The sequence below is a fragment of the Mirounga angustirostris genome, unplaced genomic scaffold, assembly GCF_029215605.1.
Source record: "Mirounga angustirostris isolate CCGP_5_RB_7025 unplaced genomic scaffold, mMirAng1.0.hap1 SCAF_3, whole genome shotgun sequence".
NCBI classification, from domain to species: domain Eukaryota; kingdom Metazoa; phylum Chordata; class Mammalia; order Carnivora; family Phocidae; genus Mirounga; species Mirounga angustirostris.
In genome coordinates, this window is record NW_026991711.1 from 100,180,359 (window position 1) to 100,207,141 (window position 26,783).

Consider the following 26,783-nt stretch of genomic DNA (forward strand, 5'->3'; position numbering starts at 1 on the left):
CAGAACCTATTAACCTTATAAAATTAATTTCAATTAATCAACTTTTCAATTATTTTAAAAATCAAAGAAAAAAGAATTACTTTTATTTTTTAAATTTTTAAAAAAATTTTTATTGTTATGCTAATCACCATACATTACATCGTTAGTTTTTGATAAAGAATTACTTTTAAAACAAATAAGAGCTGAGGGGTGCCTGGGTGGCTCAGTCGGTTAAACGGCCGACTCTTGATTCTCGCTGAGGTCATGATCTCAGGGTCCTAAGATCAAGCTCTGCAACAGGCTCTTCATTCAGTGGGGAGTCTGCTTGAGGATTCTGTCTCTCTCTCTCCCTCTGCCCCTCCTCTGCTCATGCCCTCTTTCTCTCTCAAATAAATAATCTCAAAAAAAAAAAAAAGAGCTGAGAGAACTTATTCCCAAAGGAGTTTCAGTGTAAGAAATATTAAGTGTATTTTCACAGGCAGATAGAAAATGGATATCAGGTATAAATCTGGATGTAAAGAGAACCAGAAATGGTAAATATAGGTTGTAATAATATATATATATAAAACATATATATAAAAAATATATTTCTATTTTTTAATCTTTTTAAAACGTAAGTAACCAAAGCAAATGCAAGAGCATATTGCAAGGTTTCTAACATATGTAGACATAAAATATAACAATAGCATAAAGGATGGCAGAGGTTATACAAAAGTAAACTGTGATACATTATTTAAGATAGTGTTAAAGTAAAGAGGTAATTAGACTACATTTAAACATTAGATCAATCACTAAGGGGTACAGCTAATACTCTGAAAGTGGAGATAAAGGGGAGTCATAAAAAATAATACAAAAGGCAGAAAAAAAGGCTAATCAGGGAAGAACAAAGGAAACCGTGTGAATCGAAACCCCTGGGATAGTGCTGGACACCACGATTCTGATGAAAAACCTCCACCTCGGGAACACAAGGTGCATCTCCCTGAGGCCAAATCAGAAGCCAGATGCTCATCCTAATGCTAGCCCTCCACTCGGCTCTCGGGGCACTTCTCCGCACCACCATCGGCTAGGGACCGGCCATCTCCCAGATTCTCACCCTAACCCTAGGCACGGCTCTGGCCCTCCCTGGGCGCGTCTGCTAAGTCAGCAGCACTCCCGGACTGGGGACTCAAGTCCGGCGCCGGACAAGCCCTCCAGGAACACAGAAGCACAAGCCACGCCAAGGGCAGTCCCCACGCTGGAGCCGATAGCAGGATTCTAGCGAAAAACATGACCCCTCAATTCGGGTCCCACGGCAGGTGTACACATTGCCATCCAACTGACTCTTAACCACCTCCCGGACCGTAACCCTAACCCTAGCCCTGGCTGTGGAAATAACTGTGCCAGGACCCTAGTTCTGAGAGCGCAGTGGGCTTGGGTCACCTGACCGATGCCAGACTAATCGTTCAGGGACACATGAGGAGACCATGCCCCGTGCAGCCTCCGGCTGGTGCAGGAGACCAAGATTTTAGTCCAAAAGCTGAAACTCAGCAACACTAGGGGTTGGCCCTGAGGCCAAACCCGAAGCCCGAGCCTTACCCTATAGCCAGCCCTCAACTCATCTTTCAGGGTAGGACGTTGCCCTGCCATTGACTTGGTCCCTAACATCTTGAGGACTATACCTGTAACCCTAGCCCTGGATGTGGCCCCAACCAGACCCCAACCCTAGGTGTGAGGCCAAAATGGATTCTGGACACCTGGGCAATGCCAGGCCAATCAGGGAAGAACAAAGGAAAATAATAAAAATAACTCTTATAACTCAATAATAACAGAACAAGCAGTTCAGTGCAAAATTTTGAATGCCTATGTCACCAAAGAAGATATGTGGATGTCAAATAAACATAGGAAAGGATGTTCAACATCATCAGTCATTAGAGGGATGCAAATTAAAATCATATATATTACTACACTCCCATAAAAATGGCTAAAACTAAAAAGACCAACAATAATAAATGTTGACCAGAATGTGGAGCAGGAAGAACTCTCATACATTGGTCACAGGATCACAGAACGGTAAAACTACTTTGGAAAACAGTTTGGTAGTTTCTTGTGAAGTTAAACATACATTCATCATGTGACCCAGGAATAACACCCTTGCCCAAGAGAAAAGAGTATATATGTCCACCCAAAGACTCCTACACACATGTTAAGAGCAGCTTTGTGATAATAGCTCAAACTAGAAATGACCAAAATGTTCGTTGGCTAGTGAACAAAGAAACAGATGATAGTATATTCAGACAATGAAATACCAATTGGTAATGAAAAAAAACAGAAACAAAAACACAACTGTGAATACATATAATGTGGATGTTTCTCAAAAGCATTTGCACTAACTAAAAGAGCCAAACCCCAACTACTATATGATTGATTCCTTTCACATTAAATTCTAGCAAAGGCATACCTATAGTGATAAAAACAAATTGGTGGTTGTCTGAGACTAGTAGTATAAGTGGTTCATGTAAAGGAGCATAAGAGAATATTTTGGGGTGATGAAAATATTCTGTATCTTTTTTAAAAAAATGTATTTATTTATTTATGTAAGTAAGTAAGTAATCAGTACAGTCAACAGGGGGCTCGAACTCATGACCCCAAGATCAAGAGTCACAAGGTCTTCTGACTGAGCCAGCCAGGCACTCAGAAGATGTTCTATGTCTTGACTGTGGTAGGGGTTACACAGCTGTATACACTAATCAAAACTCATGCAACAGTATACTTAGAAAGGGTATATTTTGTTGTATGTGAATTATACCTCAATATACCTGATTCTAAGTATTATATGCCCAGCCGGACAATAAAGATTTACTGGAATCCAAAAGTGCGGAATCCAAAACAGAGGAACTGGGCTTTCCCCAGGTATAACCTCAAATTCTCCTTCGAGGAATCTGCATGTGATGCTGGGAAGGAAGGGTCTTCAGGAGTCCCCAGGGAGCACAACTGGGGCTATTCCTTACTCCCAGATCAGGTAGCACACAAGGGGCTTTGTTTACTCCTTCATCCTTTCAACTCTCCTGGCTAGTAGCGACTATTATCCACATTTGACAGAGGAGGAAAGCAAAGCTTTGAGGAGACAGGGTCACCTGACAGTGCCAGTCTGACTCCAAAGCTCAGGCTCGCTCTATTCATTAACCTGCCTCCCTGTGCAGGGGTGGAGGTCTCCAGTATCATCGAGCCTGCCAGGGACTATATAGGCCAGTACTTCTCTAGCTTAGGGAGTGGTGCACAGACTCCTGGATTCTCTGGCTATGTGCCCGACTCTCCAGAGCCACTAAATGGACGTGCCCTGTGGAAATGCATTTGACCTTCATCATGCCTCATCTTTCCGAAGCATAACAACATTTGCTGTTTGTTTACCACAGGGTAAATGCTTTACTTGCATCAGATCATGATAAAATATGCAGTGGACACATTTTACATACAAGGAAACGGAGATTTAAGAAGGTAAATAAAGTTGCCCACGGTCATATAGCTACAAGTAGGAGAGCCAAGATTTGGAGCAAGGCCTATACAAACCACAAAGCTTGCAGGCCTGACGGCCACATGATTCTAGTATTGTCTTCTGTCCTCAGTTTGCCAAGCACTCTGAATCAGTAAGGATGCTTCGGGTGGATAGTCACACATTAAACATTAGCTCATGGTCCAGAAGTAGAGCAAGCTTCAGGGCTGCCTTAATCTAGGGCCTCTGTCTCCCCTCCCCTGCAGCTGTCTTGGCTCTGCACATCCTGTGTGTCAGCTTTGGCTTCATGTCGGTAGGAGCTGGGTCTAGTGGCTCCATACCCATCAGCTGTACACACCCAAGTCTAGAGAAAAAGAGAAGCTGGCTCTTTGTGTGACTTCTCTCTGCATCTCCAACCACTCTGTCCCCTAAAAATTAGCCAAATGAGGTCACAAGCTTATTCCTGGGCCAATCCACGTCACTTGGGGATGGCCATTCATTGACTGGCCCGGAGCCTAGCTTCCTAGGCCAATTACTTGCAGGGAAATTTACCAGAAGTGTCCTAATAACATTGTACCCTTGATGTGGAAATGAATATTGGGAAGCCAAACATAATGTCTGCCGTATTCTTTCTTAGTCATTATTTCAACTGAATCTTATAGCAACACTATGCCTCGGTGGTAATCTCTACTTTACAGATGAGAACACAAACAGGCAGCCTGTATCTCTCAGGAAACAAGTACACATACGGCAGCCAGGATTCAAAGTCATGTCTTCTCACTCCAAGTCAACAGTTCTTTCTGCTACTTGGACAACTACCGTGACCATACCCCACTTTCCCTCTTCAGATCAAATTCAAGATGTTGCTGAGAAGATATTCATCTTCGAGCTTCAAGCTTCTGGTATTTATCATCTTTTTTTTTTTTTCTAATTCAATAACCACCCCATTATGGAATCCAGTAAGCCATTTATAACCAAGTAGGGAGACTTTTTTTTTTCAGGACTTCCTTTCCAATGAGGCTTTATAGGTATCATTTAAAATAAATACATAGTCTGATCAGCCTTAAAACCTATTTAGTGTGATGCAGACTTTCTTCTCTTTTCCCTCTTCAATCTCACTTTCTAAATAACCTCATGTTCAAAAAGACTGTCCTTTTCAAATACTTTTTCCACATCTACCACCAACACACTATCAAACCCTACCCCCAGGCCTCTGCTCTCACCAGCCGTATTCATTCTCCATAACAGATCCAAAGAGAAGGTTCTGGCCTTTGGGCTTTTAACGAGTGTCGTAAAGATAGTCTTTTTTTCCTTAAAAAAGATGAATGAGAGAGATAAGATGAAAAAAAATCCTCAAATATCTGCTTAGCTACACAGGGCATTGTTTCAACCAGAGTTCCAACTGAAATGGGGAAAGAGAACTGTCTGGTGGATGATTGTGGCTTTAGTAACTAGCAGAGCCCCAGACGCTGGTGAAAGGAATCCCTTGTACCTCAGGCCCATCTTACATCTAAGATGTGCTGCCATGAACTTGATCCTTTGATTTTCCTGACAATCATGTGCTGAGTTGGGGAAGGAAGCAGCCAGTATATCCAATTTACAGATAGAGAAACCCAGGCAACAATCTGCTTAATTAATAAGGGACAAAACTGTAATGGGAACTTAGGTATACTGCTTCTGGGCTCAGTGCTGCTTACACTACATTATTTGGATTCCTGAAAAGTTAGGGAAGTGGTATGAAAGATATGAAGGCTCAGGAATCAGTTTAGCACCTCTGACTCTGGATTTTAAGTTTGAATCTTACATATTTTTGGTCTTTCTTTGGTGTTCAGGAAAAGTAAACAAGACTTGACAGAAAATCTGACGAGAAGCTGCGATCATTTTGAACCAAGGCCAATATATAAAAATTCAAAAGATGTTATCAAGAATATATGTTGGTACCATCTAGGGCAACTGTCATAACATGGCTTTCCAACAGACATACATTATTGAATGTATTGAATGCACATTGAATAATATTGAATGTGCTATTGATTCTTTAGACCATGTGTCTCTCTCTCCGCAAGACCAGAGGAAAGAAATGAAAGAGGCATCAAGGAAGACTCTTGTTTTTCTAAATGTGAAGAATTGGGAGTAATGGGGGAAGGCCTTTAAAATAAGGAGCCAAGTTAGAGCATGGGGAAAAGATCCTAATGAGGAAGCCACCATGGTGAGGAAGAGGAGATGAGGAGGCTGAATGGAATCATGATGTTGGAGGTCATGCTGAGACATCTGGAGCTAAGCTTGGAGATTTTGTTTGCAAACAGAGTCGCTGGGGGAGCAGAAAGAAAAGCTACAACAGACAGTGTTATTGAAGGTGGGGTTATGGAGGAAGCTAAAAACAGCTGAAAGAACTTCAGGAGATAAAGGCTGGAAATGTCTCTGGCAAGCTCAAGCAAGTCATAGGACACTCAGTGATCCCCAGGCCTTCCCTCTCCCCAGCAGATTGGGAAAGGGTCAGGGATGGAACAGAATAAGGAGAATAAGGCAGCGGTTGAGTGGATCTTTCTGTGGGATCTTGAGGACTGTGGCAGAGTAGAACGTGCCAGAGCGTCAAAGGTTTTTGACAGCTAAATCTGCTTAAATGTGCAGGGGAAGGAGTGGCTTTGCTCTGAATGACACAGTTCACCCCATTTGTTTCTGAAGAATCCCTCTCACCTTCTATTCCATATGCCTGCAGAACGTCACCCTACCCGTGGAGTTTATTATCCTTGTAAATACAGACTCACTAGTGGGGTATGGCTTACTTTGAATTAAGGCATGTGCCCCACAGCCTGCGTCTGATCCTACTCCAAGACCTCCATCATCCCGGGACACTTCACTTAACCTGGCAGGGTTCACATGCTTGATGCAAAATCTGACTGGATTCAAGGATCCCTGTGCAATTAAGGAAACAGGAGCAGGTACATGTATGTGACTCTAAGGTATCGCTGTCTCATTAGGAGGTAGGTGAACAATAGGAACTTCTCACTCCATGCACAGTGGATTGCTCTTCTGTCTGGCAGTTTCATTACGACACCCTATAAAAGTTATATCTATAAATGAAGACCTAGCGCAAATTCAGCACAGCACCTCACCCATCGTGGAATCCTGGTCATGCTGGTTTGAGGGGAAGAAGGCCATTTAACCCTGTTCCCTGGCAGCCCCGTCTTCTTGTAGAGCAGAGCAACATGCAAATTGCACGGTGGACTAATTGTCATCCACGACTCTGGTGAGTCAGCATAATTATTTACATGGACAGCAACTCCCACTGGTTTCAGCAGGAGCATCTCATGAACACCTGAAATCATCATTTTTGTCCTTAGAGGAGTTTTGCTCTAAAACACAAATTCTCTCTAATAGGGATCTATTACTGTGTAATGAATAAATATGCCATGCACAAGCATGCAGATTTCCAGGAGCCTTGGGCCCTTTGCTCATGCACAGACCTCTTGAATCTTTGCCCCCGTTGGGGTGAGGGGAGCTCCTCTGCAGAGGGCTCACACCTCTATGAGGAAGTTCACATCTTCCAGACATCTGAATGAGTTTTGATTCCAGATTCAGTTGAAGTAAAAATGTCTAGCTTTGTTTGCTCCTGTGAAAGTGCTAGCCCTTCAGTAACCGGGGGCCACTAGGGCCACCTGCTCTACTGTTTTACATAAATGGTGATGATGTAGGCTGTCTGATATTTTGACCCCTGGCATCTGCAGTCTCCCCAGCCCCTACCCAGTTTATAGGATTAAGTTCACCTGCTCATTTTTCCTTGGCCTGGGTGAAGCAAACTGAAATCTGTAGTCATCTGCCCAGATGACAGCCGTTCAACTTCCTCTAACTAGCTGATATTCTAATCATCCTGTTAAAATCTAATTACATGTAATTGTATTAGGTTTCTATAGAGAAACAGAACTAGTTGTGTGTGTGTGTGTGTGTGTGTGTGTGATAAGGAATTGGCTTAGCAATTATGGAGGCTGGCCAGTCCCAAGGTCTGCAGGGAGAGTAGGCAAGCTGGAGACCCAGGAGAGCTAATGGTTTAGTTCCACTCAAAGTCCTAAGGCCTGAGAACCAGGACAGCTGTCAGTGTGGTTCCAGTGCAAAGGCCAGCATGCTTGAGACCCAGGAAGAGTTACTATTTCAGTCATTTCTATTCGGAAGGCAGGGAAAAACTGACATTCCAGCTCTGAGGCAGTCAGGCTAGGAGGAGAATTCTCTCTTACTTTGGGTGGCGCCAGTCTTTTTTTTTTTCCCTGTTTGGGCCTCCAGCTGATGGATGAAGCCCACTACATTAAGAAGGGCAATCTGCTTTACTCCGCCTGCCAATTTAAATGTCAATCTTATCCAAAAAAGTCCTCACAGAAACATCAAGAATGTGTTTGATCAAGTCCCTCGGCGTCCTGTGGCCCAGTGAAGTTGACACACAAAATTAACCATCACAGTTATTAAGGAGCTGTTGTTTGTGGCACACGGTAACGATGAAAAAGCCAAAATGTGTATTTGTGGGGGAGAGGGGACATTTTCTAATTAAAAGATAATTTTTATACTCCTTTCAAATAAACACATGCAAGATGGCCTATTTAAGATGAGCTTAATGGAAACTATCCTGCTAATACCCCCACCCCCCAAACCCCGATGCTTTGAGAGACATCACTGTTACTTAGGAAAGAAATCATTGTTTTAAAACTGCTTTCCCAACATTTTCCTGATGTAGACTTCTCAAACCTTATGGAAATAGAGAATAATTCTAAGACCTCTTCCCAGATGACATAAATGAGGCTCATGGGGGAAGAAATAGCTTGTCTAGCAGCACAGAAAATGAATGTGCCTGGATTTTAAGTATGCAGGATTGCAAATTCTCCCAGCCCCTTTTAAAAGCATAGTGGAACTTTCATATGTAGAAAATGATGGCTATCTTGGTGACTGAAGAAATGACTAGAAAGCAGGTAGAAAGCAAAGGCTTTAGGGGATATTACTTTTAAAGAGGGGGATCTTCAGTAGCTGCCCCTTCAACAGGTAGCTCACTTTTTGAGACACCTGGTGCTGGCCTGGGGGTACCAGGAGATCCCCTGGTATCTGCACAGCATGCTGGCAGTTGCTGGCCCATTCACCTTCTAGAGACTTATTACTTGAGTGTGCCCCCGCTGAACTTCCAATTTACCAGTAGCTGCATCTCTTTGCCTGAAGGTACCAGCCCTAGCATCAGCCCTTGACTAATCAGTGATGGGAGGTAGTGACGAATACCCAGCTCCCTCCCTCTCAGGTGGGGAAACTCTGAGACTTAGGTGCTACACCCTAGAGTTTTTCTGAGGTTAAGCTTCTGTCCCCCACAGTGGTAGCCAGGTAACCAGCATGTGTGTGTGGCCTGTGTGTAGTGTGACCTGTGCCCTGCAGTCGCCATTTTGAAATGCTTAATAACTTTTGGACAAGGGGCCCTGCATTTGATTTTGCACTAGGCTATGGGAATTCTGTGGCCAGTCCTGGTGGTAGTTGGCATGAGAACCCACTTTTCATTGGCTGGTCTACCTCCTCTATCTGACTTCTCCTACTAGTTGTTCCTGGACTTCCTGATAATTGACTGTCCTTAAATCCTTTTCTCAGGGCCTTCTTCTGGGAGACCGTCAAACTAAACTATTGCAACTATCAGTGGAATCCTGAAAAACACTATAAAGAATTAACAAAAGCCATCTTACTAGTTTTTAAAAATAAAACAACAATGCACACGGGCGTAAACCTTACTAAAAGTAATGTAGTGATCATATAAGCGGGCATTGCCACCCCATATTGTAATACCTGGGGACGTTTTATAAGGAAGTAATGCCCCTCTAAGCTTCCCGGCTTCTCTGCATCACAGGCCAAGTGCCCAGGAGAATCCAGCATGCAAATATCTCCCTGAAGAGGTAGGCCAGTAACTAGCAGCAGAGCTGGCATTTAAACAGTGGCTCTGCACACCCTCTGTTTTAAAGAAATTATTTGTCTTTGCCAGTATGTCAAGAAGAGTAAATTCACATAATTTAGGAACTACTAAGGCATATAAGTTCTTGATTATTTACAATGACAGGATTATCTACAGCCATCAAGTTTCTTTCGGTAATGTCCAACGTAATTTCTTAAAAAAGGGTCGGGGAAATTGACCTACGAGGAACATATTGGATGATTCAATCTTCAACGGAAGTTTTAAGAAAGAGATGTGACTAAGGCTTCTGGTTCCGAATCAGATCGGCTGAGCTCACCAAATGCAAAGCCTGCACAGTGTCTATGTTTGTCCAGCATGGTGTCTGGAATGGAGTCAGTGCCTCATAAATCATTAGTAACTGACGGAACTTGGTTTATGGCTGTGCCTTGAGGTTTGAGTACCAGAAAATGAAACTGCCTCACCCCTCCCAGTGGAGAAGCTCTAGGTTTGCCCATTAGCCCTTTCTGACACACTGGAATTTATCAAATGTACAACCAGTGGATGAGGACCCAGGGAGAGGAAGAGGCTCGGGTGGGACACTGCATGTGACTGGTGGTTGTGCATTAGGTCCATTGGCAGCACGTGGGGGATGCAACAGAAAGCCATCTTAGGCCTTTCTCTCATGTGTGAGATGTACATCCGGGAACTTCTATAACCAAATCCAATCCTCCTTAAGTCATGTTAGTTTTCAGTATGAATCCCGTCACTACCGTGTGGTGAATTATAGACAGAAATCCTCACTGTGACTCACTTTCTTCACTGTTCAGAAAGAGGATATCCAGATTAATTGTTTTGCAACAATGGACAGATACCCTGACTACTTCTCTCGCCTTCCTCTTGGTACACAGACTTTAGTGCAGTTTGAGGGTTAAATGCAGCTGTCCCCAGAAAGGCTAGGCTTTTTAGGCTGCTTACTGCATAAGTAATCAGGACAAAGTGGGTAAGAGGTATATAAACCCATTTTGAAAACGTTTTAAAATTCAAGAGTTTGTCCTGAACACGATGCCTCTTTCTGATTAAGTTGTATAAAAATATTTTTTGGTGAAAATTCTTTTGTCCCTCTTACACACAACCAGTCTAGACAAAAAATCTTGTTAAGAATTTATAGATGAGAAAAAGGTAAAGTTTGATTACTGACTGCAGCGCACTGATTTTGTACCAATGGGGGGAAGCAAACCCCAATGCCTGGGGGAGATGTGGGGGTGAGGTGGGAAGGGAATTACCTTTTTTTTTCAGAAGTTCTCCCTCTTTCCTGAACGAAAACTCCCCAGGCTACCTCTCCAAGCTGCTGCGAGGACCTTGAGTTCAAACTGCTGTTCCCATGGTCATAGCGGACAGCATCAATCACAAGTCAGAGAAGGTGGCCCTGCTCCTGTATTTTCCACACAGGACACTCATGAATGTCATCTGTGCTCATGACATTGATGATGACGCTGATGCCATGGACAAGTAGAGCTGTTTGGAGCTGAAGGCAGTGTCTCTGAAACCAAGGACTAACCTGAATTATTTCTGACTAGACTGGCAATCGTAGGGTTAGAAGCTCCATGGTGGGCAGCCATATTCGGGGCCCACTAACCCATACATCTGACTAATGTTTGTCCTGTCTGGAGTACCTTAACGATTGTAAAGTCTTTGTGTGTGTCCAGAAGTACCATGGGCTGTCCATGGGAATGTCCTTCATGTGTCCATGGGAATGACACCATCAGTGACTCTACCGTGACTGTATCTCAGCCCTAGATGGAGGCGTTCAGGTCAGCTTCAACTTACGTGAGAACCTCTGAGTTACTGAAGTCAACAGTTTAGTCTCATACTGCTGTATGGCGTCCTGCTGGTAGTAATTTTGCTGTAAAGATGTTTCAGACGAGAGCCAAGGTGACAGATTGTGAAGAAAAGAGTTAGCATAGCAGGTCTGCAAAGGCTTACCTTTAGCAAGGCCTGATTGCAAGGCTGGCCCTTCACTAGCACCTGGGAACTTGGATTTCAAGAGGGTCACACCACCATAACTGAGAAGAGTGGCTCACTGTGGCCTAAATTGTTCATATAAACAATGTGGTTTAGGCTGAACACATGCTTTCCTTTGGGGAATACGGGATTTTAACATGCACTAGGCAAGATGGTACCTGTGTGACTAGCCCCCAATAAAACCCTGGGCTCTGAGTCTCTAATGAGCTTCTCAGGTAGATAACATTTCACATGTGTTGTTATAACTTGTTGCTGGGGGGAATCTAGCATGTTGTGTGTGACCCCACTGGAAGCCTGTGCCTAATTACCTCCTGATGCTGCCCCATGTGACGCTTCCCTTTGCTGATTTTGTTTTGTACCCTTCACTGTAATAAATCATAGCCATGAGTACAACTTTAAAAAAAAAAAAAAGAAGAAAGATGATATCCATAGCTACCTATACTTTACCCATACCCATCTTAATAATAACCACACTAACAATGAAGACCGACAATTGAGTCCTTGCTAGTTCCTGGCATAGCTGTCAAGCACTCATCTGCAAAAACACTCATTTTGTGCTCATCACAACACCTCAGGGTAAGTCTTTCTGTTATCTCCATTTGGCAGATGGCAGAATGGAGGCTTAGAGAGTTTGAGGAGCTTGATCAAGATCACAGCATCTGTTAGGTGGCAAAGCAGAATCATGGAATCTGGAGCATAGGTCTATGTGACTGCAAACCCTTGGCTGGGAGATTGTGGAGGGGATCCATGGAAGCACTCTAAAACAATGCAAAACTTTAGGTAAATGCATGGTGGTGATGCTATTGTTACAGATGATGACTAAGTCTGGCCCAGAAATCGTTTAATACATTTTGCCAATTTCTAGTTTACTCAGATCCCAGGATTGAAACCCCGTCTTCCCACAGATTCACGAGAAGTGGGAACTTGACGTGGACAGGCATCTTGAAATTCAGGGATACCTCCACTCCCTCAAAGAGTATTAGAAGTTGAGCCAGGAACAACAACAACAACAACAAAACCCAAAACATTAGAGAATATCTAAAATAAGTCATTCATCTGATGATTGAGGAAACTGAGAGATGTAGCATTTTGTACTAAGTCATAAAACCCCAAACTGGGCTTTGGACCCTGGTTCCATTCATTCCTCAGGTCACTGCCTCTTCCTTGCCACTTTTCTTCTTTTAAAATTGGAGTCAATTGTAACCCAGCATCCTAGAAGTGCTTTTATTTTTTTAAATTATGAGTTACATAGGAAAGAGACCTGTCTTGAAGCCAAATTATACACCAATACTTTTGCCATCAGGGAAACATTCCAGTGACTGGGTCAGTGGTGAGGAGAAATAACACCCTTGGAAATGCAATCCATTCATGCAGAAGCAGGACAGACGATGCCCACTCCAAATGTGTTCTTACACACATAGGATTCCTTCCAAATGGGCTCTGAAGGCAGAACACAGGGCTGAGTTTCAAATGGGCAGAAAGTCACCTTAAAGCATTATTTCCCCTCTGTCTGGGAGTTGACACAATCGAGTTACAGACAGAGACTGTTTATCAAGGTGGCATGAAAGTCTCTTTTCAAATTCCTCCTGCTTTTATAATCAAACAGTAACATTTCCAGAGTATAGGTTTTAGCTACAGAAGAAACATATTGGAAATTGATTCAGTGCTGCTGGTTTGGCTGTGACAATGTTTCATACCTGGTAACCTCTCAGTTTGTTCTTCTCCCTTCCGGAAAAGCTTTTAGCCATGCCAGGGTGGCAAACCGAAGATAAAGCAAACATCATCCTTTTATCTGATCCTGTGCAAAGTGAGTGGAGAGGTACTGGACTGCTGATAAGATGATTGCTAAATGACTCTTCTCAAATTCTATCAATGGGCTGATGGAAGAAACTAACACTTGCATTGGTAAGTTATTTTCTTAGGCACTACTGTTTTCACAAATGGGGGCTTCTCTTTCAAACACTTAAGCCCTACTTGCATATGTATGACTCATTAAAAAGTGCTCCAAAATGCTCCACGTTTAACAGATTCACTGAGATGCTTTCCTTTCTCTACATCTTGTTCTCTTCTCCAGGATGTCTCTTGAATATGGATTTGTTCAAGAGCACCCTGTTCCCAAGATCATGTTTCCTCCTTTCTTCCTTAGTTGCATATTTCAACACACAGCTCAATTTTCATCTCTACAGTGTGCCATAGCCCTCACCTGAGCTATCATTCTGGCACTCAACACCTCCTTTGTGCTAAAATACTTGCTCCAATGTGCCAGACTTAATGAATGTATCACTGGGATTCCTGGTGGACTGAGTGTGCTGATAACCTTAATTTGAGGCAGTTTTTCATTAGGTATATAAGATTGAGCTCTTACAAGAGGGACAGTGCCTTCCAAGGTTCTGAAAAGCTACAGGCTCCTCCCTGGCAAGCTTTTCCTTCCTTCCGTCTTCTTTCCTTCTTTTTTTCTCCCTCCTTCCTTCCCTCCTTTTCTTCCTCCTTCCCTCCCTCCCTCCCTCCCTCCCTCCCTCCCTTCGTCCTTCCTCTCAAATCACTGTTACTTCTCAGTCACTAGTTTCTCATTCCCCTCATGGGAACAGTTTAGAACTGCTGGCTTTAACAACACTTAAGGAACAGACAGTTGAGCCGATTCATAACATGTGGCCAACTCAGAATTATCCGTGGTAACATGGAGGAGGAAAAGATACAACTTTAAGAGTTGCCCACAATCTCTGTTTCTAACTTACTCCTCTGACACCTGATGTGCTTCAGAATTGATGATGGGTAACTCTATATGGGTGGTCAGGGCTGCCTTCCCTTCCTCCCCTCCCTCTCCTTTTTCTCCTGGCCAGTCTCTCTTCTGGAAATGCCAATGGGCCAGCCAAATGGTAGGTAGGAATGGAGCAGAGGGAGGGATATATGGCATAGATCAGAAGGATAAACAGGATGGCCCATTCAGCCCACAGAGACTATATATTGCCAAAATATATTTGTGTTTTACTTTGGATGGTACTTTAATTTTTATCTTTTTTTAAAAAAATTGTGAAACATACTATAAATACAGGAGTGTATACTGCAAATAAATTCATTTAAATAATCACCATGAAAGAACACCCATAACCCACCTTAATAACATAAGCGTGTTTTTAAGCCACTCTTGTGCTCTGCTTTGGTTATATCCTTCTCCTGTTACTACCTCACCAAAGGGAAACCATATTGCTGTTGAATTTCATGTTACTCATCAACTTTCTATGTTATTTTTGTTTTTGTAGTAAAAAAAAAATTATGACATTTTCATTACATTTATGCCTAGGCACATCTCCAGAGTTGTATTGGTTTATGATGTAAACATTTATTACTGTGGATGCTAGTCAAAAAAGTTTAAAAGACATGGCCATTCAAAAACTCCTGGTAAGTATATCAGGGACTATACGCCATAGTGACCATAGCAACATTGTCATAATAGCAAAAAGTGGAAACCAACCCAAATGTTCATCAACAGTAGAAAGGCTAAATTTTGATATATTTATGCTATGGAATACTATACAGTAGTGAAAATTAACGGATAGCAGTTGCATGTACCATCAAAGGTTCATCACAGAAATAATGTTGATTAAAAATGCCAAATGCAATAGAATACTTACAGTATGGTTCTATTTGTATAATGTGTAAGCTACAGTGTGGTAAAACTATACAAATAAAAATGAATAAAGACAATATATATATGTGTATATATGCACACACACACACACATACATACATACATACCACAATTTCTTTATCTGTTCATCTCTTGATAGGCACTTAGATTATTTCTGTATCTTGGCTATTGGGAAGAATGTGGCAATGAATGTGGATGTGCAGATATCTCTTTTAGATAGTGATTTTATTTCCAAATAGAGGTATCCTACAATCTAGCAATCCCACCTCGGTATATATCCAAAGGAAATAAAATCACTATCCTAATGATTTTATTTCCAAATAGAGGTATCCTATAATCCAGCAATCCCACCTCTGGGTATATACCCAAAGGAAATAAAATCACTATCCTAATGTGTAGATTTCCTTTTATTTATCTTGCTTGGAACTAATTTGGCTTCCTGAAACTGAGGATTGGTTACTTTTTTAATTTTGCAATTTTTTAGTCATTAATTCTTTTAATATTATATTTACCCTATTCATTCCACTCCCTTCCTCAGGTACAATTAGATACATGTGGATTTTATCACCTCTTACTTAATTATTTCACCCTCTCTTTCATTAATCTGCCCCCTTGATTCTCTGTGACACATTTTCTGTAATTGCTCAACTGTCTTTTAGTTAAATAATGCTCTCATCAGTGGTAATCAATACTAATAGTTTTTAATTTTTTGAAGTTCTGTTGTATTCTTTTTTGGTATCAGACTATTCATTTGTTTGTTCCTTTGTTAGTGTTCATTTCCACTTGTGTTTACTTTAAATACATTAAATATTTTCATTTTATATTCTCTACTGGATAATTCCCAATTCTGCAGTCTTTGCAGGACTTATTCTATAACTTGCCCTTTTTTTCCCCTGCCACTTGATAATGAAGTCGTTGTTTCCTCTTTTTAGTGATTTTTTTTTTTAAAGATTTTATTTATTTATTTGAGAGAGAGAGAATGAGAGAGAGCAAGCACATGAGAGGGGGGAGGGTCAGAGGGAGAAGCAGACTCCCCGCCGAGCAGGGAGCCTGATGCGGGACTCGATCCAGGGACTCCAGGATCATGACTTGAGCCGAAGGCAGTCGCTTAACCAACTGAGCCACCCAGGCGCCCCTTTTTAGTGATTTTCTATTGTGCGTTAATCTTCCTTGGAACTTTATCTGTGTGTAAAGTTCAGAGTGGCCACATCAAGAGAGGATTTGAGTTGAGTTCTGCCATATTCCTGCAAGCACTATCAACTTGAGTCTGCATTATTTAAAACTTTTCATTATGATAAATTTCAAATATTCTCAAACAGTGGGATTGCCCAGCTCAAAAGATTTTAATATTCTGCCATTCATGTTTCAACTATTCCCTCTTCCAGTTTCTTCTCTGGAGTATTTAAAAGCACAACTCAGAACATTTAAAAAAAAATTCAAGCTTGGGGGATTTAAGGGACACAGAGACTGAATTAGTGCCTTGATCCACAGGAATGTGAGTTAAGGATCTAGAATCTTCGGAAGAGACTTTTTTTCTTTTTCTTTTCTTTTTTTTCCCCCTTTCTTCAGCTAGAGTTCAGACTGAGTTGAGGCTGAGTTAGGAGCTTATGCTTGCAGTCTTCCTCTGGGTTTGGCAATCTTCTTCTGGGTTTATTGCCACTGCTCTTGGGAATCCACCTTGATGCTGGTGGGGAAGGGATGTGTTTGATCTAACATCTCAACCTGAGGCCCTAGGCTTTCATTATGTCAACAGTTAAGCTCCTTAACACCAGGCTCCAGGGAAGGTGACAACTGTTCCAGGTCCTCCAGGTCTCAGGGACTTTCAGTGTTAACACCAAGAATGTTTAGGCAAACTAAGACAGGTCACCCTAGCCCTAGGTCATCGAGACTAGTACATACACCATGGGAAAGTGCTACTCATAGCACTCTGTGCCCCCTCCCCCCCGGCCCCCAGGAAATCAAGCTCTCTTGCTGTCCATGCCTCTGACACATTCCTTGTAGGCAGCTCAACCATGCTTTTAAGAAAAATATGTGTATTTTTATATTATATTCTATACTTTTAGATGTAAAGTTCTGGGAAAGGACTTTGAAATTCTAATTTGAAATATTGCCAGATAAAGGAAAGTCTCTGAAGATTAGCTTTTTACAACTGAGCCCACATTTTAAAATGTATCATATGTCACATAAAAAATCTAATATTTTTTGGCTTCTGGTGAAAAATGGAAAGACTTGGTTACATAGGGCCAGCCTTCTACAGTGACAACTGGAATTGACAAGTAGCTACTCCCCCGGGGTGGATCATATTCTCTCCACTCCTCACTCATGTAATATATGCTTGCGCATGTCAAGTCTGGGCCTGTCTCACTCTTGGACCCAGGGGCTTATTTGAGTTTGCAACCCCTGACCAAGCAATCCACTAAAAGGATTCTTGAACTGTGGTGACTGCAAGGTGACCAAAAAAGTACCTGGCCATCATTTAGCATTCTCAGGGGTTTATTTAATTCACAGCTATGGACTAGGCTGGGTTTGGATGTTGGCTCCACTCCATACCAGTCATGTTGCTGAGCAAAGTATGTAACTTTTCAGGACATCCTCTTCCCTACCTGCAAAGGATGACCTTAGTACATAACTTGCGGGGTTGACGTAAAGATAAAACAAGACAACATACATAAAACGCTCTGGCCAGTGCCCAGCATTTAGAAAGCTTTTAATAAATCATAAATATTAAGGTAATATATATCATCATCTTACTTCTTTCAGAATTTTCTGTCACATTTGGGCAGCTTTCTGGGGCTGAGGCACTCTGTTCTTTGACTTTGTTTTGACCCCTACCTATTCCTTACTATGCCATAAGTTACACACACATTCTTATGTTTACTTTAAGTGAATTAACTCCTTCTGAGAAATCGAGGGAACTGTACAAAAAGAAGTCACTGTACAGCTATTTCAGATTCTCCACCTTTGTGCTGTAGAGCAAAAGCCCTTCAAAAAAGGTGGGAAAAAAGGCAAAAGTCATTTAATGTGTCCACCACTGCTTATTCAGTGGGCCCTGTCCCCTTCTAGTACTTGGGTTAATTCATACCAGCCCCTAGGGCTTCATGTCTGCCTCTGCCCCTAGCAGCTGAGCTTCCCCATCTGAGGAATATCACTCTCACCTTTCCTAAGTGTCAAATCATTCCTTCTGCTTTTCAGTTCCCTGGAAGGAGAACGTACCAGCTTGATGACTCATCCCTTTAGGGTCTTGCTGGTACCCAGCTGAGAAATGCACTGCTGCTATCAGTCAGTGACACTCAATGTCTGCCCTTTCAGAGACCAGGTGGAGTATAACAAGTAACTTGAGCACCTTTACCCAAAGGAATTACCAATAGGTAGGAAATTCAGATACATTCTAATAGGCTATCAGGAGAGATCTTTTGGGGCAGAGAGCCCTTTGGCAACCCTTACATATTCCTGGATGTCCACCCTTTCATGTAAATACATGATTCTATTCATCACAGCACATCACAGGAGGAAACAATATGGTGCATTTGACTATAGTGCATTTGGTTGGCCCAAGGCTAAATGAGAGAAAATAAAAATGTGTTTTGATTTGAAAAGTTGGAATGTGAGCATCATAGTGATTGTTGGATAGCTGCCACTTTTTATCATGTTAGCCTTCCTTTAAAAAATCTCCACAGTCTGTGTATTACTTCTGTAGGCTAAAGGTCAAACATCTAAGCCTGGCTTTCATGGTCTCCACAAAACCAACTCTATTTGTACCTCATCTTCAAAAATTACTCTCTACTCCAGCCAAGCTCTAGCCAAGCAGGTCTTCTGCTGACTCCTCTCCCCTGCAGTATGCCACATTCCTATCTCTTTTGCTTATGCTCTTGCCCTTGAATTGAAAGACATCTCCCTGTCCCCTTTGCCGATGAAATCTTAACACTTAGGACAGTGGTTCCCAAACTTTACTGCCCACTAGAATCACCTGGGGATCTTTAAAAAGATATTAATGCATGGCTCCTATCCCAAGAGCTTGTGATTTGTTATGGGGTGTGACCTGAGCATCAGCGTATTTAAAGTCTTCCCGGGGGGATTCTAATGTGTAGTAAAGTTTGGGAACCATTGGTATAAGTGGAAAATTCTCTTTAACTTCAATACCTTATTCTCTCATTCTTGTCTTTTCCTTACAAATGAAAACCAATATTCCTGGCTTTACCAAAGCTGGACTCCACACCTATTCCATACACTCAGATGTATGCAGAGTGTGCCTCTAACTTATCTGTGATCACATTGTATCAGAATTATCTGTTTGCTTTTCTATCTCCCTCTTAGACTGCAGTTCACAGAGTACAGATACTGTGTCTTATTCATCCCATATCTCCAGTATTTAACACAGGTCATGGCTTGTAGAAGATGCTCAATATAGGCTTGTTGACCTAAATAGAACTCCGTTCCCTGGTGCAAACTATAGGAGCAAATACTTTATAGAAGGTAAAAAAAAAAAAAAAAAAAGCCATACTTTCATCTCTCCAAGTCTACAGTTCCCTATCTCTAGAGAAAACAAAACAAAACAAACAAGAACAGAGGAAGGGAGTCATAGACTAGGCTTTAGTATGCTCACAAAGAGAAGTCTCTACCAAAGATTTATCTAGTGACTATCTCCGGTAATTAGCGGAAACTATGTATAAACAGAAAGTTGATAGATGACAAAAACAGAGAACCAGCCACAAAGGAATGAACAAATAAGGAGGATGGCATGTATGACATGTGATGTTCCAAGCACAGGGCTTCCCACATAATGGATATTCAGTGGATGAAAATTAATTATTACTATTTCCAGTCCTTGGTCAGAAGAAACCACATGGTCCTATTTCCATGGATCTATTTCATGACAGGTGGAATTTATATTTTAGGCTTCCAGATGCAAAGCTTCCCCTTTGGAGTTTGTCACTTGGAGTTGTAAACGAGAGAACTCCATGTAGTCACGTGAAGTTTCCTTTCCCAGGCTATTACTTTATAGTACCTCTTAGATGTCATTTTGTATGTTTGGAAATGTAGAAATAGCATCATCCTGGGAAGTATTATGAAATCCAAATTATGTAAACTACTTCATCCTATTCTTTATCCATAGGCATTATTATCTAAGTAGTTTCCCATTCAGTGCCAGTCTGTTAGTAGTCAACGGAACATTATTTAGTCCCACTCTCATTTTGTTTTCATCAATAGCTCACCCTTTCTACAATTGAGCCTAAGCATGTCAGTACACTATTCAAAATATGACATTTGACTTAAATAGCCTTCTACTCAGAAAGCTGTAAAATTCTGATCGTTTCTGAGATATGCTTTAATTTTATTTTTAGTATGAATGTCATTCCATATACATTAAATTTCTATTTTTTTTCACATTTTCTCAGTGGGGGAAATTGGTAATATTCTTGAAATAAGACAGATAATTACAAGAACTTTCATTGATTGGCAGCTACAATAGTAGAAGCCCTGGTACCCTCTTGGTTTTCATTCTAGAGAAAGGAAAATTCTAGATGCATTGTATTCCACAGAAGATTTATTTGAACCTCTATATACTTTGTGGGTGACCAAGTATACATTACTCATAAATATGGTGGTGGCAAACTAATTCAAGTTCAGTACATTTTCTCAAAAAGTTACTCAAGGTAAACTATGCTAATAGGAAGTGGTCATTCAAGTCATGTAAGACAAAAACTAGGCATCAATCATTAGAATTAATTCTATCTTTTCCAAAAACAGTTCTAATTTATTTCCTGCGGTTTTCTTAAATGGTGGTGAAAATTTGTGTGTTTATACCAAGGAGGTAGCCATGATAGAGGGTGGGCTGCCAGCTAACACTGGTACATGTCCTCTGAAAGTCATTTTCCCTTTCTTCCAGAGAACCTCGTGGTGGTTTGGTTTTTGTTTTTTTCTGGACATATGGCCTCCTACCTGGCACGTTTCCCATTCTATGTACTAAGTACTGGCCAATGGCAGAAGGGATGGGTCAACTGTTAGGAAGTGTTCATAAAGGGATGAACCATATCCATCCTTATCACTTCTTCCTGCTGGTTAGAATGTGGATGGTTTTTTAATAGCCATCTTGAACAATGAAGTGACCATGGGAATGGAAAACATACGAACCAGAGGGACAAGATAGTAAGAGCCCGGTCCTGTCCTATCAGCCTGGATCACCTTCCTCTGGACTGTCCTATGTGACAATAAGAAATTTCTGTCCTGTATTTCAACCACTGTACTTTGGGGTTTCATTCACTTCCATCTGAACCTAACCCTACTGGTACTAATAACTATAGAAATCCTGTCTTGGATTTAAAATAATTGTGGTCTGGATAATTCAAACTGTATAGTCTATATGGATAACAATTGCTGACCATATTATATTAGGTCATTAATATTAATACAATAAAGTAGGTTTTAGAGCTCCTTCCATTCAGATGAGATAAACTATCCAGGTGTTGGTTCTTACTCTCCATGTAACTGAGGTTCTTGAATCAAGAGTCTGTGAGACCTTCCCTTTCTGCCCTAATAACCACAGCCAGAGACATTTTGTCATCATGCTAAGACTTCTCTCCTCTGTTGGGTGAAGAAGCTGCTGCATTCATTGACCTTCATTGGAGTCTGATATATAGATTCTGTCACAATAGTAGCTTTGTGGCATGCGACTCTTTTATCCCTTCTGCCTCTATCAAACTCCAGACTGTAATACTCCAGGCACAATACTATGTGGCTTCGATGTTTTATGGTTGGGTGTAAAAAGGTGAGGAGAACAAGGTCTATGTATTACACTTATGTGAAATGGTGATTGTAGCTGGTTCTGTGAATCTCCTCTACTTGGCTCAACCCAGCTTTGCCCCACTTCTTAGCTTTCAGGCAGGCTATCTTTCAAAAGCGGGGTTATATGACAAAATAACTTTTCCTCCCTAGCACTGCTTCTTGTGCTATTCAGTGTCTGAAGTCAGGTTGATTTTGTCCTTTCTTCCTCACCCTATAATTTGCTCAAACCAGTGATTTGAGTGCCTGAAACTTGAATAAAAGTTTCAAGAGTTCCTCTTAACTAGAAGTAAAACTTTTCTTGAGTCTTTGTTATAATGCAAATATGTGACCTGAAAAAACACCCTCTTGGGCGCCTGGGTGGCTCAGTTGGTTAGGCGACTGCCTTCGGCTCGGGTCATGATCCTGGAGTCCCGGGACAGAGTCCCACATCAGGCTCCCTGCTCGACAAGGAGTCTGCTTCTCCCTCTGACCCTCCTCCCTCTCATGCTCTCTGTCTCTCATTCTCTCTCTCAAATAAATAAATAAAATCTTAAAAAAAAAAAAAAATACCCTCTTAATCTACTGCTCCACCAACATGAGTTAGTTTACCAGATTAGCTAGCTAGAGTCTAGGAGAGAACAGGGAATAAGAAAATGAAATGCCTCGGGAAAATGGAAATAAACTGGTATATGGTCTAATAATTAAGTCGAAGGGGCGTCCTTATTGAGCACCTACTATCTTCCTGCATAATATATTAGCTGCTAGCTAAGACCAGTTTGGGGAAAAATGGAAAAAGGAGGACCACAGAAACAACCCTTGGAGGCAATTCCTGAGGTGGGTAGGGGAGTACCAATGCAACTCCACAGAGCTCCCCAAAGAAAGCCAGATTCAGGGCTAGACCATGCCCTCTGTCATGCTCTCCCCTGGTGATAGGAGCCAGAAGGGTTCCTTTAGAAGAGACTAAGAAGACACCCAGCCAATAGGCAAGAGTAAACAGATTTCATGCTGCTATGGGGCACTGGGGTATTTGCCCATTGGGCTATTGAACAGATCATTCTTTGTACCTCTTTAAAATTTGGAGCAAATAACATGCAACCTTCACTTCACTAGAGTCTACCATGAATTCTTGTTTTCTTGTATATCATTCAATTCTGCTTGGTTTCTTCCTCAAACTCCTTAAAAGACATTTTCTCCACTTTACAGGAATTTCTGGATCCTCTGCCTACACTTAGACAATTATTTTTGATGCTTTCACTGGCTGGTGTTTTTAATATGAAAGTGTTATTTGAATTCCCACTGATCATTTAATCCTATTAGATAATTAATATAATACATAGTAGGGCAAACCTATTACAGTTAAATAGCAGGAAAGAACAATTAGAAATATGGGGTTTGAGATCATTTGTGTTAACATTTCTATTAGGCCAGGCTAATAAGTCATTTTCTTGTTGCTTATTAACATGGAAGTCTGACATTTATTAGGGTGATTTTAAAGAAAAAATCTAGTTGTATTATTTTATTTAATTCATGAATCTTGAATTTCAATACAAAGCAGGCTTAGTTAACAATATCTGTCTTGTAATCAACTCATAACATTTTGATTAAGCCAACGTGATTATCCTTAGCTACAGAAATACAAACATTCGGGTTCACAAATTTTCTGATTATTCTTTTTTGTCAAAGACATTAGCTGGTATTTGGTTAGAAGCATAAAATATTTGGATTTGCTCAGTTGCTGTGAGTGAAAAAACTTTCTATGGTTATGTAGTATTGTGAGGCTATGTGACAACACTCAGTTTAGACAAAATGAAGAATTTTGGTTTATCAGGGTGCTAAATATATATTCTCAGTCATTCTTCTGGAATAAAGAGAAATAACCACTTGATCTATTGAGTCTCATTCAGTCTTGAAATGGATGCAGCTTTTAGAAGGTTGGTTGTGGTGATCTTGTTGACTGGTTAACCTAGGGAATATTCTCAACCGCATTCTCTCTGCTACCTCATGCAATAAATAGAAGCAACATACTGACTGCCCCAGCATCCTTTGCAGCTAGGATTGGTTTCATGATCTGGTTCTCATCAATGACATGTAGGATGGGAGTCTGTGGGGTGGATTCTGAAGGAGCTTTTACTCTTCCTTATACTTCGTGCCTTGAATGTAAATGGAATGCCTAGAGTGGCGGGAATCAATCTGCAACCAGAGGCAACAGATATGAGGACAAAAAGCCAGGGCTTTTGATGACATCGTTGAGCTGCTAGCCTTCTTTCATATTTACTTTCCTCCAGATTTTTAATTGTGTAAGATGATTAAATGACTTCATTACTCACGTATAACGGCTAGTCCGTCTTGTTGTTTTACTTGTAGCCAATAGCAGCTTATCATACAATTCTTCCCTAGTTTGAGGAGATAAATCTACATTACGTGCAGACCAAGTCAGCCCCCTGTCAGAAACATGGTCCAAATTTACTTCCATGAGAGTAATCGAAAAGAGCACTTTCCAACAGAACTTTGAGTGACGATAGAAATGTTCATACAGACCACCCTGAATATGTAGCTACTGAGTACTTGAAATGAGGCTAGTGCAAACAGAGGAACTGAATTTTTAATTGTACATAGTTTTAATTAACTTAAATTGAACCTGAAATAGTCACCCATGGCTACTAGCTAGCATGTCGAACAATGCAAATCTAAAAAAATTGCGAGTCTATTAAAGCATAGTTAGATTACTGTACTTCTTTGGAAAAACATTCAGCCTCTAACTTTATATATGTTATTTCATAGGCCCAGGAACACCTCATTATGGAAAAAATGATGATTCAGCAGGGCTTCACATAGTGTCATGTTTGAAGGTTGTTAAACAGTATTTAACTTGCATATTAGCTAACTACACACAACTGATACCAATTTAAGCATTTTACATTGACAACTATAATAAAGGATGTCTTTTTGGAATAATAATCTTGTTCAGACTGCACTCATTCAGCTGTTTGTTAAGATTTTTAGTATCCTCAGTTACAAATGAAAAGAAGAATAATGGTGTGCCAGTCTCATTAAGCTATGGGGGTACAATAACTCTCTGAGATAAACTGTAAATTAGAGTTTGCAGAAGACTTCTGGGTATGTGAGAAAAGCAGGCCCAGAGTGTACCAACACAGCTCTAAGAGTGCTGAGGGGCTCCGAGCTGGCAGCTGAAGGCATAGGGGCTGGGGACACTCACCGAAACCAGAAATCTGGGGGGCTGTCATACCCTCGAATGCGGGATTCAATATTAACTGCTATACCGGAATGTGAGTGGTAGCAATTATTCCATCATGCCTTGGTATCTTGTGTAACACTAAATAATCAGCATGCTTCCATGCACAGCTCTTCCAAGAGCCTGAGGAAAAAAGAATTCTGCAATCGTCCACGGTGGCCCAGAACAGTTAAGGGTATCATCTCTTCCGTCACCTGACAAGAATTACAGTCACAGACAACCACTCTGTCACCAGCTACCTCCTGGCTGCTGAAAACAGGTCAGCAAAGGGTCAGCAAGTCTTTCTGTGTTGGGAAGCTGAGTCCCTTCAATCTAGGCTGATGCACAGTTTTAAGAAAGAGCTGACAAATCAAACTTATTTCAGAGACAGCACTACTTATGCTCAGGGTTCTCCCAGAAATGATGAAGAAAGTAAGTTGTGAGGTTTTGGCAAAGCCAGGTGCACCTAAATCTACTTGGTTCTGTGTGTAAAACACATTCTATTAAAAAATATTCAATTTAAGAAAGATACCATCCCTCAAGTCTAACCAATGGTAGTTGTGAAAATGGTTCTTGAGACAATTAGAGAAACTAGATGGATTCAAATTGATTGTTTTCCCCAGAGAAATTTTTATACTCAGTATTATTCTCATTTCATATTGACAAGGACTAGCTTCTCATCAGTTTGCAGTATGTTCCTTTGAAAACACCTATGTTTTCTTTATAGGTCCTGTTTGAACTACTTATTTTTTGGTAGCTTAAAGTGTCTGAGAAGATAAAAGTAACCATGTGTGAGAAGTTAAGACCCAGTCCTAGGGGCGCCTGGGTGGTACTGTCAGTTAAGCGTCTGACTCTTGGTTTTGGCTCCGATCATGACCTCAGGGTTCTGAGCTGGAGCCCCATGTAGGGCTCCGCACTCAGCGTGGAGTCTGCCTGAGATTGTCTCTCTCTCCCTCTCTGACCTTCCCCCTGTGCTCTCTCTCTCTCGCTCTAATAAATAAATAAATAAATAAATAAATAAATAAATAAATAAAATCTTTTAAAAAAAGAAGTTAAGACCCAGTCCTCATAGAGGCTGGCATGAGACATGCTCTATAGGAACACACTGTGTCTGAAAGAAGGTCACATTCAGAAAGAATCACCCATAAAGATGTACCAAGACGTAAATGTTTACCTATGATGTGGTTCTGAAATGTGGAATCTGCAATTGTATCTTCATCCTCTTGCAGGTTTTCACTTGCTTCTTTTATCTGCAGCAACAAGAAAATACTGTAAGTTCTTATTTATTATAGTAAATAGATTGTTCACAATCCTCAGAATGATGGTTCATTCTGTAACAAATGTGGGTATGTGAGTGTGTGTATACATATATATGCATATGTGTATACACATATATACATATACATAAATATGTATATATATACACACATATGTGGATGTGTGTGTATATATATATATATATATATATATATACATACACACACACACACATACATAGATGTATATATACATACATAGATATTCTCTTCATTCCACTTTTCCCTACTCTATCACTTGGCTGTATCACAAGTTTTAATTATAAGAACAAGAGCATATTTTCAGAAATATAACCCCCGACCTGAAAATGAGGATTTACAGTGTACCTAATTCTCCATAAGATTTTAAAGATACAGCTTTGGCTTTTAATACTCATAAAGTCAGTAACACAGAGCTGTTAGGGAAAATTAAAGTCAAAGGAAATATAATTCCTCCAGAGACAGTGACT

At 41.0% G+C, this 26,783-nt stretch overlaps 1 protein-coding gene across 1 annotated transcript in view; it reads right to left on the reverse strand.

Annotated features, from left to right (window-relative positions):
* NCKAP5 (NCK associated protein 5) overlaps positions 1-26,783 on the reverse strand; it is an 824,899-nt gene that overhangs the window by 68,148 nt on the left and 729,968 nt on the right. The window contains exon 15 of the mRNA XM_045868505.3: positions 26,193-26,268. Coding sequence (XP_045724461.3) covers positions 26,193-26,268 — 76 coding nt within the window. The remainder of the gene's footprint in view (positions 1-26,192; positions 26,269-26,783) is intronic.